The following is an 18,290-nucleotide window of genomic DNA, read 5'->3' on the forward strand; positions in this document are numbered from 1 at the left end:
ACAATTAAGTTATGCTACTTCAAATGCAGTTAACTTTATTTGTAGAAGTATTATCAGAAGAGCAGGTAGGCAGAATGAAATCCAGGATTTCGGAGGTAAGTTTCTAAACCACAGAGCATGGGTAACCCATTTTGTAATTTGTGGATCATTATAATTGCATAAGTAATAGACTAGACTGCGGTAAGTGTAAGTGATGACCAATTTACCACTGCAAGCATAACTGGCAACAGGTAGTCCAGTACTTTTAAGTTGTAATTATTACTTTTTATAAGAGAGTGGCACCCACTGTGTGGGTAGGTGCTGCCCAAATAAGTATGTAGAAAAACTATCCATACTCTAAAAAAAATATAATTGAGACGCTTTTAACTATGACAAGCTTACGAACTTCTGTAATAAACATCAAATTTGATGACATCATCAAATAGGAGGAAATATTTTACTGCACACCCATCATGAGGTCTTGCTAGCTAGTGGATTGCCCACTGATTACTTCAACTGTAAAAGCTGAGACAATTAAGTACACACATACTAATCAATAGATCTTGAGTAAGAAAAGACACAATGAAGAAGTATAAGGTGACTCCTCTGAAATCTGAGGTGCTCCAATATCCCAAAAAAGAAGACAAAACTTAAATATTTGAGTTGAAGAAATGCAAATTCTTCAAACAGTACACAAGAAGTGTATTGCCATTCCGCACTGGCTGCCATCCTGAATTATACCAAGTGAGCAGGAAAGCAAGCACAGAAGTGCATATGGAAGGGCAGAGGAGAAAGAAGAAGGTATAAAGCATCATCCAAAATTTAGAAAAAAATTGCAAAAATTGAAACTAAAAGTACATTTTCTTTTCCTAGCTTCTTTTTCCTACATAGCTGCTACAATGAACACCTTCACAGACAATTAATTGATTTCCAATATGATTTATCGAGCCACCATAGGTTACCTGAGGTCACATCTACTACAAATTTGTGTATGTTTGACAGTATTTCCTGATACAGTAAAAGATTCTAGAGTAAATCTGAGAACCTTCATTAAGTTGAAATTCAAGTGTTTCTATGGAAGTCTGTTAGAAATGAACAGTTCACAGTGATCTGCTGTTTCGAAAAACACTCGAGAAGCCCTGGCTTAAAGTATTTCCATAGGAAGTATCATTCTAAACACAGGACAAACAGGAAGCCAGAAGAGCATAGTTATCCAAGCAGAAAAATTGTAACTCCTTCCCTGATATACTCTTCATAGGTCACCAAACAGATTGACAATTGTATCCACCTCCTAACACTTCTTCCTTCCTGCCCTCTCATAACTACACACTTCTTTTTAAAAAAAAAAAAAAAAAAAAAAGAGTAGACATTAATACATTTCTGCTACTTACACTGTGGACTTGACGACAATCAGTCCATCTACGTATTAAATAATCTGTGAAAAGTAAGCCGTCTCCTTCACCAGAGAACTGGCTTGGCTTAAAAGCTATAAGCACTCTAATTATGCACCACAGGACAGCTAACATTGCACAGTATAACAGCAGGTTTTGACATTTACAACTCCACACAAAAACTAGCTCTGTACATTGAAATATACAGTTTATTTTCTCAAAGTCAAGCAATACCATTTATCAGTAGGTAGGTGTTAAGTGTCAAGCAGGATAACTGTACACATTTTCACTCTGGGCTGCAGAATCCAAACAAGTGGAGAAACATAGTGGAAATCTTTCACTATACAAAGAGATCTAAAATTGAGAACAACATAAGGTGAAGAAACAGCCATCCCCAAAGATGCCAAAGGCAAAACATTAGCACCAGATATTTTCAAAAAGCAACTGTGTAGCTATTTACAGATTTACATATAACATTGGGAGGCAACCATCTTCAGGTTCCCAGGATGAGAGATTCTCAGCAGTTTTAAAAAAGGAAAGGAGAAAATGGTGACTACGCAACTGTTCTATGAAAAGGATAATATATATATAGCATTTGCAATATTGCTATCTTTTATCAGAAACATCTAAATCAAAGCACTGTATACAAACACATTGCAATTATATTATTATTCACATTTCACATACACATTTCAGAGTTATCACAATATGTAAAATTTGTAAAATGCCACAGATAAAACAATGCACTCTCTTCTCCAGCTAAAGACAAGCATAATGTATTCGGGAGTTACTTAGTTTTGGGTCTGTTATGCTTAAGGGATGAGTCTAAGGACGAAAGGGATCCTCTGTCGTAGGAACATAGCAGCAAATAATTGTGAGATGCCAGATGCCTAAATTTTGGAACCAGGAGGAAGAAACTAAGGTCAGCTACAGCTCCTGTAAAATGGTAGCTCCAGTTGACCTCAACTGATATACATCAGCATAATTTCAGTAAAGATTTGGTCCAGGTATACAAATTAGTGCACTATAGCAGGGGAAATCAGTCCTTTTAACTCTTGCACCTGTCTGTAAGGGAACTGGTTCCAAAGGATTTTTGCACAACTCCCCAGCTTGCAAGGAATTCATTGATCAGTGTCTCGCTGGTTCCCTTCCCTCAGAAGAGATGATTCATATAAGAAGAACAGAAAACCTTTTGTGAGTGCTGCCATTACAGCGATAGCATAAAGAATTCTTCTCTCTCTCTCCTTTTAACATCTAATTACTTGTATTTTCAGCCTGTTCAGTTATAGACTGGCATTCACATCAGCCTCAAAAGTGGTTTCCTGTTAGGCAATCTGTCTGTTTAGTTAAAGGAGAGATAAATGGTCTTTACCACAATGTAAATGGCCTATACACAAAGCCATCCAAGATTTCCCTTTGACCGTAACACTTTATCTTAACATAGAAGATGACATTTAGACACTACAGAACTTCTCTGTAGATATCGGAGCAAGCCAGCTTAACCTATCACTGTGCTAAGACATGCATTAGCACCCCTTTTTAGTGGTGCTGGAAATTATCTTTCTATTCAATGGCCATATTACTAGAACACAATTAGTAATCTGATACTGAGAAATAGCTTCCTGTCCTTTATCATTGTGTGATGAAAAAAAACCCCAAAAAACAAAAAATCCCAAGCCACGTACGTTCACAGTTACAAAGCAGACTTGCTCAGAGTAATGCACAGTATTTACACGGGCAAAACTGTTTATATTGCATTTGGTGGTCTGAGAAAGCAGATAAAAGGAATAGCATTATGTGGGACAAATTCAACATAATTTAACTATCTATATAAAACCAGTAAAATGTTAAGCAATCAGAAGTGAAATACAAGCACTGTCCTTAGTTGACATTTATTTTTATAAAATGTAGCCGTTTTTTGGAGGGAGAATGAAAACATACACAACACGCAAAAGAAAGAGCAAATGAGTTTTCCAAATAACTTAGATGAGAAATGTTTTGAATAAAATCAGCACAGTACTTCCAGCCCGTTTCTTAAACCATGTACAACTTGGTAAGAAAAATCACTTGTATTACAATAGGAGGGCCTACAACTATCTCCCTCTCTCTCTCTCTTTTTTTTTTTTAAATCTTCAGCAATGTAGACATTAGGTGATTTGCAAGTTGGTTTAACGAGTGTTTAACTGAGACTGATTTAAAAGCTGTTTTCTGCAAGGGGAAAGTACTATCTTATATACAACATTACAAAAAAGTGTCTGATGCCACAGGATCAGAGTGACACTACATTTCAGCAATCTGAATGTATTAGCTATAAGACGCACAGTTCCCCTATTTGATGTGTCTTAAAAAAAAAAAAAACAATAAAAAGCCACTGCATTTAGCGCTTCTGAATTTGTGTGCATTCATAATTTGCTGTTGGGATTCCCAACAGTCTGTACAACATCTGAATATAAAGAAAGTATACATCCTATTCTAAAAAACATTGCTGTTTGCATGCACCGCTGCCACAGACTTTCAATTTAGTGAGCAGAAAGGCTAAGAGTCTAGCCTCTTCTGTGGAGCTTTCTGTAAGTTAAGCAATGAGGAATGGCTGTAGAATCCAGCAATAAAAACATGTTCTAAAAAATTAAATACATCATCCCAAAAATGAAAGAAAGAGAGCATTATTGCTGTTGAGAGCTATTTTTCTCTGGTACGCTTGCTTCTCTACTGGACACTCAAGATAAGCCAAGATACTAATTTGTATACTTGGAAACCCCCCCATCCCTTCCTTCCTTCCCACTTTTCATGTCCTTGGTCAAACTCAGTCCCCTTATTTGGGCCGTTCAGGTTGGAGGCTATCAGTCAGACACTTGAGTTGCTCCTCCCCCAGCTTGATCTTGTCCTCAAGCTCTCGCTGCTCAATGATGAGGGCTGACTTCATTTTTACAAAGTGCTCATAGTCTGCTAAGTTCTCCTCACTCAGGTAATTTGCCAAAATGTCGAAGACGATGCGCTCCCGACGATCCAGGTTTTCCTTCAGCTCTTTTGCATCTTCGTGTTGTTGTGTCAGCAGCTTCTGCTTCTCTACCAATGTCCGCTTAGGAGAAAAGGAAAAACAGTTAAAAAATCCATTGGGTTCACCAGGTTAGGACAATAACTTTAGGGTTTAAGTTTGAAGTCTGTTCTGTCTGCAAGGACAAAGATTTTCCTGAATACACAGAGAAGTGGAGTAAGATTGCTCCTTAAAATGAATTCTAACAATAACAGGAATAAAAATTCAGTCAATGAAAGATGGAGCAATCATTTCTAGTGGCCTCAGCAGCAAGATCTTCAAATAATACTTTTTTATTTTAAAGTTTAGGAAGTATTTAAAAAAAATACAGCTGCCTTGGGGAAACAATCAAATTCTCTGAAACAACATTCAACTGATCTATGTCTCATCTTCAATATGCAGTACCAAACCTTCACACTCAAATGGCTACAACTGGAGAACACAGCAACATCCCAAATAACGAAGCAATTTCTCCTTCTGCAGCTCATGGCACTGTGGTATTTTGCAGTTCTGCTGTGATCTGCTTGGCTTCTGAAGTGAGATGTGCAGTCACGTGGTCTTAAGAAAGGGGCAAGAGTGAGGGGCTTGCGTAAGGCAACGGGAGGAAAGAAAAAAAACAAGTAGTTCCATCTTCCCAAAAAGGCAATAATATTTCTACCTTTTTCCTTGACAGTAATCACTGTCTCTCAGGTACGACAGAGAAAGGTATTTGTCTGAGACACTGGTGGGTCACAGAAGTCTGCTTTGCTGTAAATCATGTTCTGGCCCGATAAAAGTTCCTGCCATTTGAAAACTAATGCACGAGTGAGAGAGAAAAGAGGAAAAAGGGAGGCTGAACGGAGAATCACACAAAAGGAATAAGACAGAGGACAGGAGTTTTACATCTCATTCACACATAGGTAAAAGCCAAAAGGGCGAGGTTCATCTCACCCAACTTCCCCTGTCTATACAGCAGAAAGCCACACCTGAGTCACTCAGCTATACTTCTTTAACAGTATATGGAAAGAAACATGATCACTATTAATGTGACCAACTTCAGCTGTCTCCCTAGAAGTGATTGCCTTCTTCCAGTGAAAATGAGTATGGCTGACCTACTCTGGTGTTAAAAACTCCAGCACAGACTTCTAAATTTCATCAGACAATGCCTAAGGTGTGCTACTCCATAATCTTTACCTTTATTTCGTAGATGAATTCTCTTCTGAGAACCTTTGTCTTCAAACAAGCTACTGTCTGTTCTTGTGAAGCTGTTCAAGTAAACTTGCTGTTTCATTTATATTTTACATTTTAAAAATCACACGTTACAATAAGACTAAAAGATTTACAGAAAAAACGGTTCTGTAGACTACAGAAACTGCAGCTCTTCAAGATATGAGACAAAGGGAGATGCACATCTATCATAGCAGCACATGTATCCCATGTTGCCTCTTTTTCGGTAGATAACACAAGGCCTGGAGAGTGAAATACTTTCCCTCTAGATTTACATAAAATATACAGCCTAGATTAACTCAGGTCTGCAGTCATGGAAGACAACACATAGGAATCACACATCACTAGAAACACCAAATTTCAGCTGTCCTTTGAGTGCATGCTAATAAAAATCCCACTGCAAGTAACGCACAAGCAGAGCTATCTGCTACAAAGAGATGAGAGTATCTCTCTCCTAAATTCACCAGTGGGACTAGCAGCCAAGCCCAAACTAATAGGCATGGCTAGACTGCTCTGCAGAACAGCTTTGCAGCTTGCACGTATCTGTGTATACTGAGAAGTGGAAGAAGTATTTAGAGAGAACAAATCTGATGAACACAAGGGGGCATGTATCAACCAGCTAGTACCACACTTGCCTACGTTATCCAGCTAATCTTTGGGATGAAATAGCCGTATCTTTCAATCAATTTTCTATGATTTTTCCACAGACACAAGGACAATCAAATGTTTAGTTCTTTTTAACGATTCCAGACTTGAGTTGTATAGTTTCTTCTTAGCATGCCTACAGCATGACTTTAAGACGAACATGAGTGCCTGGACAGTTTAAGGAAAGCAAACACCACTTTCTGCCTGAACTCTGCTTGAAACCTTAGTATCAGTACCCTTGCGGAGGCTTAGGGAGTATCTTAGAGAAGTAGGATATAGACAGGCAGAAGGCTAAGGGGATCCTCTTGAACTTGCTTTTCCTTCTGTCACAGATGACTGACATAGGAGAACTTGTTTTGAAGGACACTCCACGGCAGGCTCAAGATAGCATTCCTGAGGAGATTTTTTGAGCAATGGGTAAATGGTTCACCAGGCCCTTAAGCTTGCACATACCATACTGTCAGATGGTTTAAAGGCTGCTATCCTCAGATTTCAACTAACGAAAGTGAGGAATCCAGAAAAGTGTTTCTCCCTCGTCCCGCTCTGGAAGCACCTGCCAAACACAGGCTACCCTACAGTGCTCTGATGGAACAATCTTTGACTCATCCAAAGGAGAGTTTTTCCTCAATAACTGTTTGACATTTTGAACCACAGCCATATGAAGAGGGACTCCCTCCATATATCTGACTTCCCAGCATCCAACTCCTCAACTCCTACATAAAGGCAGCATTGGCACTTACCCCTAGTCTTGCAATAACAGACCTGGGGGGTCCAGGCACCGCATTTAATCTGTGGACAGCTGGCTCAGCACTTTGGGGGATCTGAACATATTCTGGCTTTGATTGATAACGAAGGTAATGGGAAGACACTGGTCTCATTGTGTGGAAGGAAAGTGTCTGGTAGCTATTTCAGATTAGCTCCCTTTCAGCAACAAAAAGTCAAAACACTTGTTATTGCTCCTTGTGGCAAAAGAGACCAATGACAGAGCATCTGATAGTCAGAATATTAATTCAGCAGTAATCACTTCTTTGCTGCCAGACTCTTTTTTCAGAAAGTCTGCCAAGCTCTTGGTGTTTCCTAGAAGGTTTAAGACTACGAGAGTAACGCACATTAGACAGCATCAGCTTCAAAATAATCTGTGAACATTAGGGATGTGGTAATCAGAGGTGGAAGGAAACTTCCCTATATTTTGTTCACTAACGCAAATACCTTCATCTGATCTACAAAATCCCAAAGGACAATCACAAAAGCCACATGCACCACTTTAAGTTCAAAGATATGCACATGTAACCCTACGTACGTTCTATTTATAGTCAATCTGCTTGGGTTCTTGATCCACCTGAGAAGCATCTCTGACCAACACTTTTAGGCAAACTTTCTTCTAATGTTACTATGGCAAAACTATGGTGCCAGTACATAAGAACATGAAAGGGCATTAGAGTTTGTTAGGCGTTTGGACTTACGTCAGTTTAAATTTAAAAAGGTTCTAGTAGAGCATGCAGACAATTTCTAACTGCCTTTACGATACCAAATACTCACCTTCTTCCTTTTCCACACCTAGCTGCATAAGCTGTTTTTAACGTGGCTCTTAAGCTGTCTCCTATGTTATCCTAGCACCTGCTGGTAGCTCTTTCCCCTGCTCACACTCCCATCTTTGAGCCCCTTAGGCAACTACAACCATATTTAAAACGCAGAGAGAAACACAGGTCTAAAAGAGAATTAAGTTCTAAGTTTCAAAAGCTTTGATCTGCCCTAAGCTGTCAAATACCTTCCCTTTGCCATTACATAAATATGTTTGGCAGCAGCTAGAGCCAAGCAGCAAAAAACCCAGCTTCTAAGCACCTCAGCACTTAAGGATTCTTATAGACGAAATCATGGAGCCTATGAGGGGAAAAAACACAAATTCACTGCTCATGGTTCGAATTCTGTTACAATGCTTAGGTGGACTTCTGGCATTTCACTCCTCAACAGCAAGCCAAAAATCACACTTAGCATCCATTTAACTGTAGAAGCTAAACTCACAAGACATACATCCCCTGCCCCGTTTTTAAACCTTTACATTTTCTACATATCCACAATTCTCCTATGGTGCATAACTGTATCATTCACTATCTGCTTTCCAGCTAAGACTTGCTGCAATCTGAAACTAAACAAAGTGCTGCCAGCGTCTGTTGGGTCCAATGGGTAGAAGTATCTAGAGCACTCCTTAAATTCCACATCTCCTGGGATTCCTCTACATCATTTCCAGGCTGTTCTGGTTGGAAGATAACAAGGATGTTTCCTGCTTAAAAACAAACAAACAAACAAACCAACCAACCCACCACTTTTTTTTAAGTGTCCTTGTCCTTCTGTCAGTTCTTGCTCTTATTTCTTGCTAGGCTTTGTACAGGAAGCTGTAATGCATTTGCATCATATGCAAATGTAGCAACTATTTTGTCATATCTGTACATATTTTTAATGGGTAATAAGCAAGATCCTTGCCGAGTATAAAGAAATCTATAAACTTTCTGCATTACAGCACAAAGTGACACTCCTGCCTGTTCCTCTTCCCATTTTTTGAATTGTTTACACAGAGTAATATTTTGTTTGCCTCCTTTGCTATGCTCGTATCAGTAGCTCCCAACTTTTTTCAATCTTTCCTCAGGAAGCCTATGCTCTCCAATTTTTTCCATCTCCAACAACTATTGTACCCCAAAAATGCTACTTTTTCTGACCAACCCACTCGTAGTTGAAGAATTTCAATGCAAAGAAGAAAGTTTTAAGAAATGTAAAAAAACCAGTCTTACGTGATTTATTCCTTCACGTTCCCCTATCTTGAACTCTGGATTTTAAATAAACAAAACCAAGCAAACAACATGCCCCTCCTCCCCCCACAATTCACTAAATGCAGTGATATTACTATTGGACTTTCTCACCCGTTCTTCAGGAGAGGTATTTTCATCCAAGTTATTAAGGGCATTTTCCACCCGGGCCAGACGACCTGATAGTGACAGCAGGAGGTTGACCACTTTGTCCAGGTCCCCGATAAACATCTTGAATTTGTCGAACTCATTTGTTTTGCAAACTTCTTTCACAATGGCCTCTACCTCCTCCCCCAGTATGTTGTTTGCTTGGATGTCTTCCAGAAGTGTCTCCCGTGCTTCCCTCAGCACCTGCAGCTTCCTACTGATGCTGTCAATGAGTTCTTGCTGTGGAAAATAAAGGGGATAAGAATTTATAGCACTTCTGCATTTTTCCCACTTCTGCTCTGAAAGTCATGCTGAAATTCTCATGTGGCTTTGAAAACTCGCATTACAAATAAATGTACACCTAAATATATGTCTATGGTACCTATAATATTGCTGGATTCAAAGATTCAGGACGTAGGTCTACAACGCTCAGCTTGAGAGACCTATATTTGAGCAATTCACCTTTGTGGCAAAAGATGAAGGACTTCTTTTTTTCATGGCCATTACTGCTTCTACTTTGAACTGCTTCAAAGCCTGCTATGGAGCAGCACAAAGTACTGTGCATCCTTTTTTCTCTGAATATCATGTCCACACTACCTTTCTGAATAGCAACACTTTAGGAAGATAAACAGTACCGGGAAAATAATCCTGTATTTTCCACATACCACAGTTAAAACTAGGGCACTATTCAGTGTTTTCTTCCTTTCTGTATGATAGTAACATCCCCCAGTAGTAGTCCTTCCACTCTCAGGAAATCTGAAGAGTGAATATTGCCTTTTAACATTTCTGTAAGGAAATCAGAAACCGTGGCGCTGAATGGGAAATTAAATTGATAGTGTACAGAGCAGCCCTGTGGAAAACTGTGCAAGGTAGCTCTGACAAAGGAGCATCTTTGCGTGGCGCTGTCCCATGCCAGGCAAATATACCACTTCATTTGTAGCTTGTCAGCTTGCCTCCGCTATAATCCCCCATTGCCTTGTACGTACATACCCTGGCCTAGAAAAAGCATTTCAGGTGAGTCACCAGCAGAGGCAGACCTAGAACGCAAATCTTCTCAATGCCTTCTGCTCCACCAGCTCTGCTCTGCTACCTCCCTACATTTGGGCCAGAGGGCCGTGTCAATTAAGGCCATGTCACCAAGTTTTGCTTGTGCACAAAGGATGGAATTTTTTTCAGGTAGCCACCTACCCTTAGATAGGATGAATCACACCCTAAAAATGCATAATTGAAATGCAGCTAGTTCAGCTGCATTTAGCTAGTTTCAGGTAAGACAAAATCCCAAAGTGTTCTCTAAACATACATTTGCTAATGCAATTTCTAAATAAAAATGGCATAGTATAAAGCAGTCATTATTTCACAGTACCCCTCAAATTTTTTTGAAAAAAATTTACTCATCACCTTCTTTGGGAACTGTGCCTTCCAAATCCACATCTGCCTCCATGATTACTGAGAAGTTTACTGATTCGTAATCCTGCTTTCAGATGCTACTGTACAGTCATTGCCATTTATTTTGGGAACAAAGAAAAGTCTGCCATTTTAACAGAAAACAACTATACCCTGAAAATTTAACAGCCTTTTTGAAGGTAGAAATTCAAACACATGGATCATCTGGGCCGGTTCTCTTCTTTTTGATTTAATATACTTGGGCCAGGTTAATCTGGATTCAAGTTATCTGTTAGTCTGGGTGTCCAAAAGATTAAGATAGTAAGCAGTTTTACAGATGCCTGCTTTACTGACTGATTAATCCGCAGGATTTGATTTATTTTCCCCTCTCTCAATACAAATGCAGTTTGATTTGGATTATGTAGGTCACAGTGCTACACTCTTATTTCCCTTAGATGACATGCACATTTAACAACACTACTGCTTCACCATCTGATGCACAACTGAATAGAGTTGTGCTCCATGCTATTATCTTGAGTTTTTCACTTCTGCAGCTGTGCTGTGACTTTCTAAAAAACAAACAAACAAACAAAAAACCTCAAACCCGATGTTCAGGATTTACCAATCTGGACTAACAGTCCAGATCAGCTATCTTGTTTTTACCTGCAGAAAAGTTTTTAAAAAAGAGAGCAGTCTTCCCAGTAGCACCCTGCTTAGATGCCTTCAAGTAGCTGAGGCCAGCCTTTAAAGGACCACTTTTAAAGGTGAGAGGGCCAGAAGTACTTGCCATTCTTTAAGATTGTCATAGCCATTAAGAATTGGATCATGATCACTGACTGCTTCCGACCCAGATGAAACAGCCTTTGGATGCAGCAACTGGCAGCTCACTGCATAGTTTTGCTAACCAGCAGAAAACCTGTACTGTGTTCAAGATCTATGGAGCCAGAAGATCGGCTTTGATCAATTTACATCTTGAAACTGGTAGGTGAATAATTTACAGCTGTGAATTCTGTTCCAGTAAACAAGACAATAATAAAACCTGATCTTTTCCCAGTAACACTCGCTGATCTGACTACCAACACAGAAACGAGCATAGCACAGAGTGCTGCCGAGGTGGATTACTCAGGTGCTGCTTAGCGTGCTTTACACAGGTTACTCTGCTCCCAGTTCACTGCTCCATTTCACATTCGGCTCTGGCCTGAGAAGGGGAGAAACTCTTTTTCAGTGAATATTTAGATTCTGCAGGAGTTGTTGACACTCTCCTAACGGCAAAGATCACCCTTCCTACTCAGCCACACATGGGTTTTCCTTACGACTAAAAACATTTTTGTAGTGTCTTCAACATCTGCATAAATCCAGCTATTTTATAATTATGGTAAACCTACTTTAAACTCAATACATAAGACACACACATTCCCCTCCCACTGGGAATACATAGGTTGTCTCAAATAATTTAAAAAGGATTTTCTGAAATGCTTCTACATGAAATTCCTATACTTATTTCAAATGCATGTCATCACTTTATAGCTGCTAAAAGAAAAAAAAAAAAGCACCACACATTTCTGGTTTGCAAAGCCTAGAAACACAAGTATTACAATCATTCCACAGAGGACTGACATTAAGATATCTCATAACAGAACTAACTGATTTCTAGGAATCAAGGAACAGGTTCTGGGTATATGTCTCTTCTAAAATAAATGAAGACAAACTGTACTATTGAAGTGTTCAGGCCCTTAACAATTCTCTCTTAAACTGCTGCCAAATATGTGAAGTTGGGTCAAGTCATATATCCTGGTTGCTTTATAAGATGCTTTGACCCACTTACTGCCAGTTATATACATTTTCTGACAAGATCTAAGGTGAAAGCCCACTGAACTGAGGGCTCTCATTCTACTGCATGGGGAGGAACAGGCAGAGAAGTAAGCAGCAATATGTGTACCTAGCTATGACTGTAAATCTAGAGAGGATGAGAAAGCTCTGCTAAAAGCTCTTCATGAAATATTTCTCATTTTATATGGTTAGTGGTGGAGTGGGAGAATGATGGGAAGGAGAAAGAGTATGTAAAGGGGAATCTGCTTTTCCTGTTTACAGACCCCAATACAAATAAATGGCATTTTGGCTTTAGTGTTTGTGTTTATTTTGTTAGGCAACGAAGAAAAGTTTAAACTACCCCCCCCCCCCCACCATCATCTCTATCACGAAATGGAAACTAATTCTAGAAAAAAGGATGAATGTGATTCTCTCATACGTGGAATCAGACAAAAACAAATGATTTCAAATGTAATGAAATCCTTACTTTGTCTAAATAGTACAGCTGTCAGATGCAACAGCTCTCTGGCTAGCGGGTAAGGCAAGCTCTTCAGCTGCAACCATGTCATGTCGTGTCACTGGCAGAGCATGCACTGTGCAAGATGGCGAGTGGAGGAGGGGGAGAGGGAATTAAAAAGAAAAAAAGAAGGAACAGAAAACACTACAGCCTCCTCAAATTCATTGGTATCCACTCCTGTGTTCAAAACACCAGTGGGAATTTCTTATGGAATCTCTCATCCTTAAGACTAAATATATTCCTAATAACCAAATAAAAAGCATTTCTGCGGGACAGGATCTCACTGGGGGTTGATTGTTAAGCAGAGAGTTGACATTAATGGAAAAGATTTGCTCACCACTGCGTTACTCGCTTCAGTGAACAGTTAAACTACATCACTTTAATTGAACAAAAGACCACTTCCTTCAGTTTATTAGTACTGGGAACTTTGATTAAAATATCTTGTTCCAAATTACTAATGAGATGAATTTGATGATCTTAATGTAGGCCAATGCTTTCTCAAATCACAGAAATATCATTATCATCTATTATCATTTCAGTCCCGGGGTATTATGACGACCTTAGATCATAAATAAAGCACCAAAGGGTGGTGGTAAGGGTGGGGATGAACAGAAGTCAAGACGACTGCCTCCCTCCTGATTAATAACTTGCACTGTGTTCACCCAGCTGATTAGCTAGCTCCCATCACTATTGCTTTTATTACTTTGGGAGGTAGGAGAAGTAGAGAGCAAAGTAGTTTGTTGCCCAAGAAAGCAGACGAACTATAAAAAAAAGATAGGGAATCCCCATCACCACAAATGCAAATCCATGACCTAAATTTCAAAAATATGAAGCAACTAAAAATGCCATCTGTTAAGGGCAGGATACATGAGCACTAGCAATTCTTTTTACATAGTCAGTGAGAGAAATACACTACAGGTTCTCAGGTCACAAATATTATTTGGAAATAAAAACCAAAAACAACTCCCTGCCCTTTGCCCCTTCCCTAAAATGTGTCAAGCTGCAAAAAGCATCTAAAATGAAGTTCCTAAATACACAGCTTGACACTCAGAAAAACGCAACCAAAAACAACCAAAATCCAACCCTCCCTCCAAAACCCACACCCAAGTTGATCTTCTAAGTGATCCTGGGCATCGAGGAGGCCTTTTAATTAGGGATCCTTTGCTAGCAAATTCACAGCTAACAAAAAGCATGCCACTTAGAGAATCCCGTTACGCATTTGGAAACGTCTGTTACCTTCTTTTCTGACAAGTCATGATCCAGCTCATCTTCAGAATCGTCTTCACTTTGCTGCTGTTGTTGCTGTTCCTGCATGTCCTTCATTTTAATTAGTAATTCTGCCTTCGGTGCAGATGTGCTGTAGTAAGTGGAATTGCTTGTCAGGGAGATAGCAGATGGCACACTCTGCTCCTCTTTCCTGGTAAAGAGTCAAAACTTTTGTTAACTGTCTTTACATCCTCATCACTGAAAAGAAAGAACGAACCTTTTAGAGTTATCATTTTGCCAAGTAAACAAGGGGTTCAAGAGAAAGCAGTTACCTATGGGAACAGCACATGGCCAAATGTCTGGGGGAAAACAGGACATGGCCATACTGGCAGTCACAAAAGCTGATTATCTACAAGGGCAATCGGAAGGAACAAGGCTACAGGTCAAAGGAGGACAAGCAGACTTCAGAAGACTTCTATAGGATAGGCAAACACTAGTTGTGAAGAAAATCTGTGTGATTTCAGCATACGTCACTAAAAGCTAAAACTGAAACAGTGGAGAAAAGCTTTCACTGTTACAGTAAGAGAAACACAAGTAAAATAGCTGGAAACAAAATGTGAAATTCCATTTTACTAAGCAGTGCAAAGATCTCAGTGTCATTACCATTGAGAACAGGTAGAAACTCCTGCCCCTACGAATGAAGGAAGTATCCTTTTAGACTGCTAAATGTGGGATACTACAAAGTAATTGTCTTTTTGGATATGGAATTACACACGAACTTCTTGATTCCTTAACTTAATTGATTCAGTAACTTAACTGATGCTCATATCAAGAAAACAAAAAGACCCATACAACATCAACATCGTTTCACTGGATTTTAAATCTTCTCTTTATTCTCATTCAGCAGCAGGAAATGCCTCATGCCCACTTCAGATTGTCTTTCTACATTTCCATAACCCTATAAACGCTAAAATATTGCTCCTTCTCTATCCAGCTACTAGACTGGATAAGCTTGGTTAAATATCTAATTCCTATGAAATGGGAGAAATGAACTATTCCTCAAGCTCTCACACAAATCGTTTTCATCCATGCCTCAGGGAACTTTTTATATTATAAACACTGTTCTTTCACTGACATCATCAGTGGCATTACTAGTGATTGCTATTCTAAGGGAAAAGCCTTAGAAAAGTCCCAAACCTAAACAGTAGGAAGATCCTCATCTGAAGCCCCCTTGGAAACCCGACACACTTCGGAAAGCAACTTGTAAGGAAACGCTGCCCATGGAAAACAATACTCACTTCTCCTCTGAAATTTTTGGAGAGGGAACCTTTGGCAGGAGCTTCCTGCGCTGCTGAGCTTCTTCTAAGAGGTGCTCATCTTTGGGGAAGATTCCAACCATCAGGTCCATTGTTGTTTTTATTTTCATGTTAGGATCTAGTATGTCTGCTAGAGATTTATCTCTTCCCACAATCTCTCTGGCTAGTTCCTCTGATTTCCAGTCTTCAAAGGTCTTCTCTTTGGCCTTTACATAGCTGACTGCTGGGGCTGCAGCACTGCTGTCCTTCAAGTTGTTCCCAGGTTCTTCAGTCGGTTGAGGGTCAGCCGGTTTGGTTCTGGTTTCTGGCTCTACACCTTGCCTGGTGTAAGCACAGAATCGTGAATAGGATTGCTCGGAAGTGCTGAGTGTTTTAATCTGGTCCTTTTCCAAACCGCTGGGTAAAGCTGGAGGCTCCATGGTACTTACAAGACTTTGCCGACTCTCCTTCTCTGCACTGCTCTCAGAATGAACTATCTTGATGGGAACCATTTTCACTGTAGTATTGTTGTCTATAACTCTTTCAATTCTGGAAAATGAGGACAATTCATTTTTAGAAGTGTAAGAACTTTACATCTCAATTCTGATCCACAAATCAGAGGGGAAGTCCTTTCCTCCTCCCACCAAGATAAATGATCTATGTAATAGGCTAGTCCTTCTATCATATCTCAAGCCCGTAATCCGCATTTTTTTCTTTTCTGGCCACCCATTTTCAATAGTGTTAGTTCATTTGTAAGTAATACTAACATCAGTCTTGCACTGTACTCACTCAACAGGACTTCTATTTTGTTTCATGAACACGAGTCTAAACTCAGCAACCAGATGCCAGTTTTGAGATGGTGTTGTTAAACCGCCTCTTATCCCTTTGCTGTCACACACAAAGGAAATATGCCTCTAGCTCAACACTGTTGTCTCACGTGGATCCAGCAACAGCCTCATCTTCTGGCCTGACAGGCCGTTTAGCTGCCCGTGTAGTTTTTGATGCCCTAACATCAATTTCTAGTTCTTCCAAGAGAAGAGACAACAGACCAGATAGAAACATTGTGCAGGCTAGGACTATGCTGAACTGCAAGAATAACAGGTTATCATACGTGGAAAACCTGGAGAACATTCAGAACACAACTACATAATTAAAAAAAAATCTGTGTTTGTAAAATTTCACACAAGATCGAGGAGCTTAACAAACAGATTCCACTGTAGTGTCCTGGTTTTCTAGTTAAAGGAGGGGAAAAAAAACCAACTACCAAAAAGGATAACATACACAATTCTGCATATTTTTGTTCTGGGAAGCTTGTAGCAGGAATTGCCTGCTGAATAACGCAAAAGGTCACCTTGGACTTCAGTAAGGAAAGCTATTCAAAGAAGCAGCTAACTTAGATTTTAAATTGGACAATAACATGTTAAGTAACAGTACTAAAACATCTTCACTGTATGTCACCCATACAAGAAACTGAAGCCTAGTTTGGTGGGTTTGAGTTTGCAGAAAGTTTAAAATTATTGTCATAATGTGGGTTTGGAAGGTCTACTGCCAGCAAAGGAACGTTGCCTACTGCTAAGATATCTGGTTTCATCTGGCTCGCTTGCTTGCCGCCTTTCAGATAAGTGACTAAGACATACTAGGACTCTTTTCCTATAAGTTTGGGTGTGTCACTTACTTAAACTTATACTTTACTGAGCTTTCTTAGTGAAAAGAAAATCTATTAGACATGACCTCTTTCAGCTGTATCTTGTATCGTAAAGGTGTATTTGCTTCTGAATATACTGCCTCCAAATAGATGTTTACTTTCCTCCCTCTCTCAAGTGCTTTGTGGGGAATTCTTTGGCCCGCTTGAGTCCTGAGCCAGCTTTTGGGGCAGCTTTTCCAGCCCGTGCTGAATTCCAAACAACTCCAGTGAGCTTCACACTTGTTTGGATAAGCCTGTGCTATCCAGCAGTGATAGCAACGCAGATAGAGCCTATCATTTATTATTAATATTCTGACAAGGCTGAAAGAATGCGTCCTTAAATAAGAAATCCTTCTTTTCATGCCCTTCCTCCCCTACTCCACCATTCCTTATAGGTCAGGATGTTTTCAGTGGGACTGTCATTTTAAAGAGTTTGCTCTCATGTCTGCTTTTTGGCCTGAGCTCCCAGGCCTGCAAGCATGGGCTCTGTTTTGGGGGCAGCTGAGCTGGGCAGAGAGGCCTGTCTCTGCCCCCAACCGTCTGACATAACTACGTGTAATCGCTCCCTTCATGCAACTCTGTCAAAATGTTCTCAGCTGAAACACTTCAAAAGCTCTTTCTTCCTCTTCCCCTTCAACTTGTTAGATTTTAAATACGGCCCATACTTTTTTTTGACTCAACTAGACTGAGAAGACTATCATGCCGGGTTTGGGGGTGTGAGTACTACTCCTGTGGCTGTGGAGCAACCACTTCTTCGCCCAGCTAAGCCCCAGCATGAAGCGCAGTCTCATTCGCAGAAGCGGTGCAGCCACATCAGCGTGGCGCCGAGCCAGGGCCACGCAACCCCGCTGAGAAGCAGAGTTTCCTAGCAGGAGTCAACTGTGCTATTAACAAAATCCTGCTTTCGAGTCCTGAACGCCTATCTCCATGACACCAAGGAAACCTAATGGCTCAGGGCACGTGCATGCTGGCTCCACAACTCAACGTTTTGTTAATGCCCTTTGACGTCTGTGTGTTCTGGGAAAAGCTTAAAAGTACTGGCTATTCAGGGGCTCAGTGTCTCATTTTTGAATTTGGAGGAATACAAGATACACATTTAAGTGTGTGTGTGGGGGGGGGAACTGGAAGAGAAGGAATTGTCTAATGGCAATTCTCCAGCTAAAATGCCAGGCATCTATTTTGAGACTCTGAGT

At 40.0% G+C, this 18,290-nt stretch overlaps 1 protein-coding gene across 6 annotated transcripts in view; it reads right to left on the reverse strand.

The window, feature by feature from the left end:
* Positions 1-1,559: 1,559 nt before the first annotated feature.
* The window catches only part of SHROOM2 (shroom family member 2), a 133,837-nt gene continuing 117,106 nt past the window's right edge, over positions 1,560-18,290 (reverse strand). For all 6 annotated transcript variants that reach the window (XM_068920967.1, XM_068920958.1, XM_068920949.1 and 3 more), the window contains 4 exons: positions 15,417-15,962; positions 14,149-14,329; positions 9,171-9,443; positions 1,560-4,449 (listed from right to left, as the gene is read on the reverse strand). In XM_068920967.1, coding sequence (XP_068777068.1) covers positions 4,183-4,449; positions 9,171-9,443; positions 14,149-14,329; positions 15,417-15,962 — 1,267 coding nt within the window. In that variant the 3' untranslated portion in view covers positions 1,560-4,182. The remainder of the gene's footprint in view (positions 4,450-9,170; positions 9,444-14,148; positions 14,330-15,416; positions 15,963-18,290) is intronic.

This window comes from Struthio camelus, chromosome 1 (assembly GCF_040807025.1).
Source record: "Struthio camelus isolate bStrCam1 chromosome 1, bStrCam1.hap1, whole genome shotgun sequence".
Classification (NCBI taxonomy): Eukaryota; Metazoa; Chordata; class Aves; order Struthioniformes; family Struthionidae; genus Struthio; species Struthio camelus.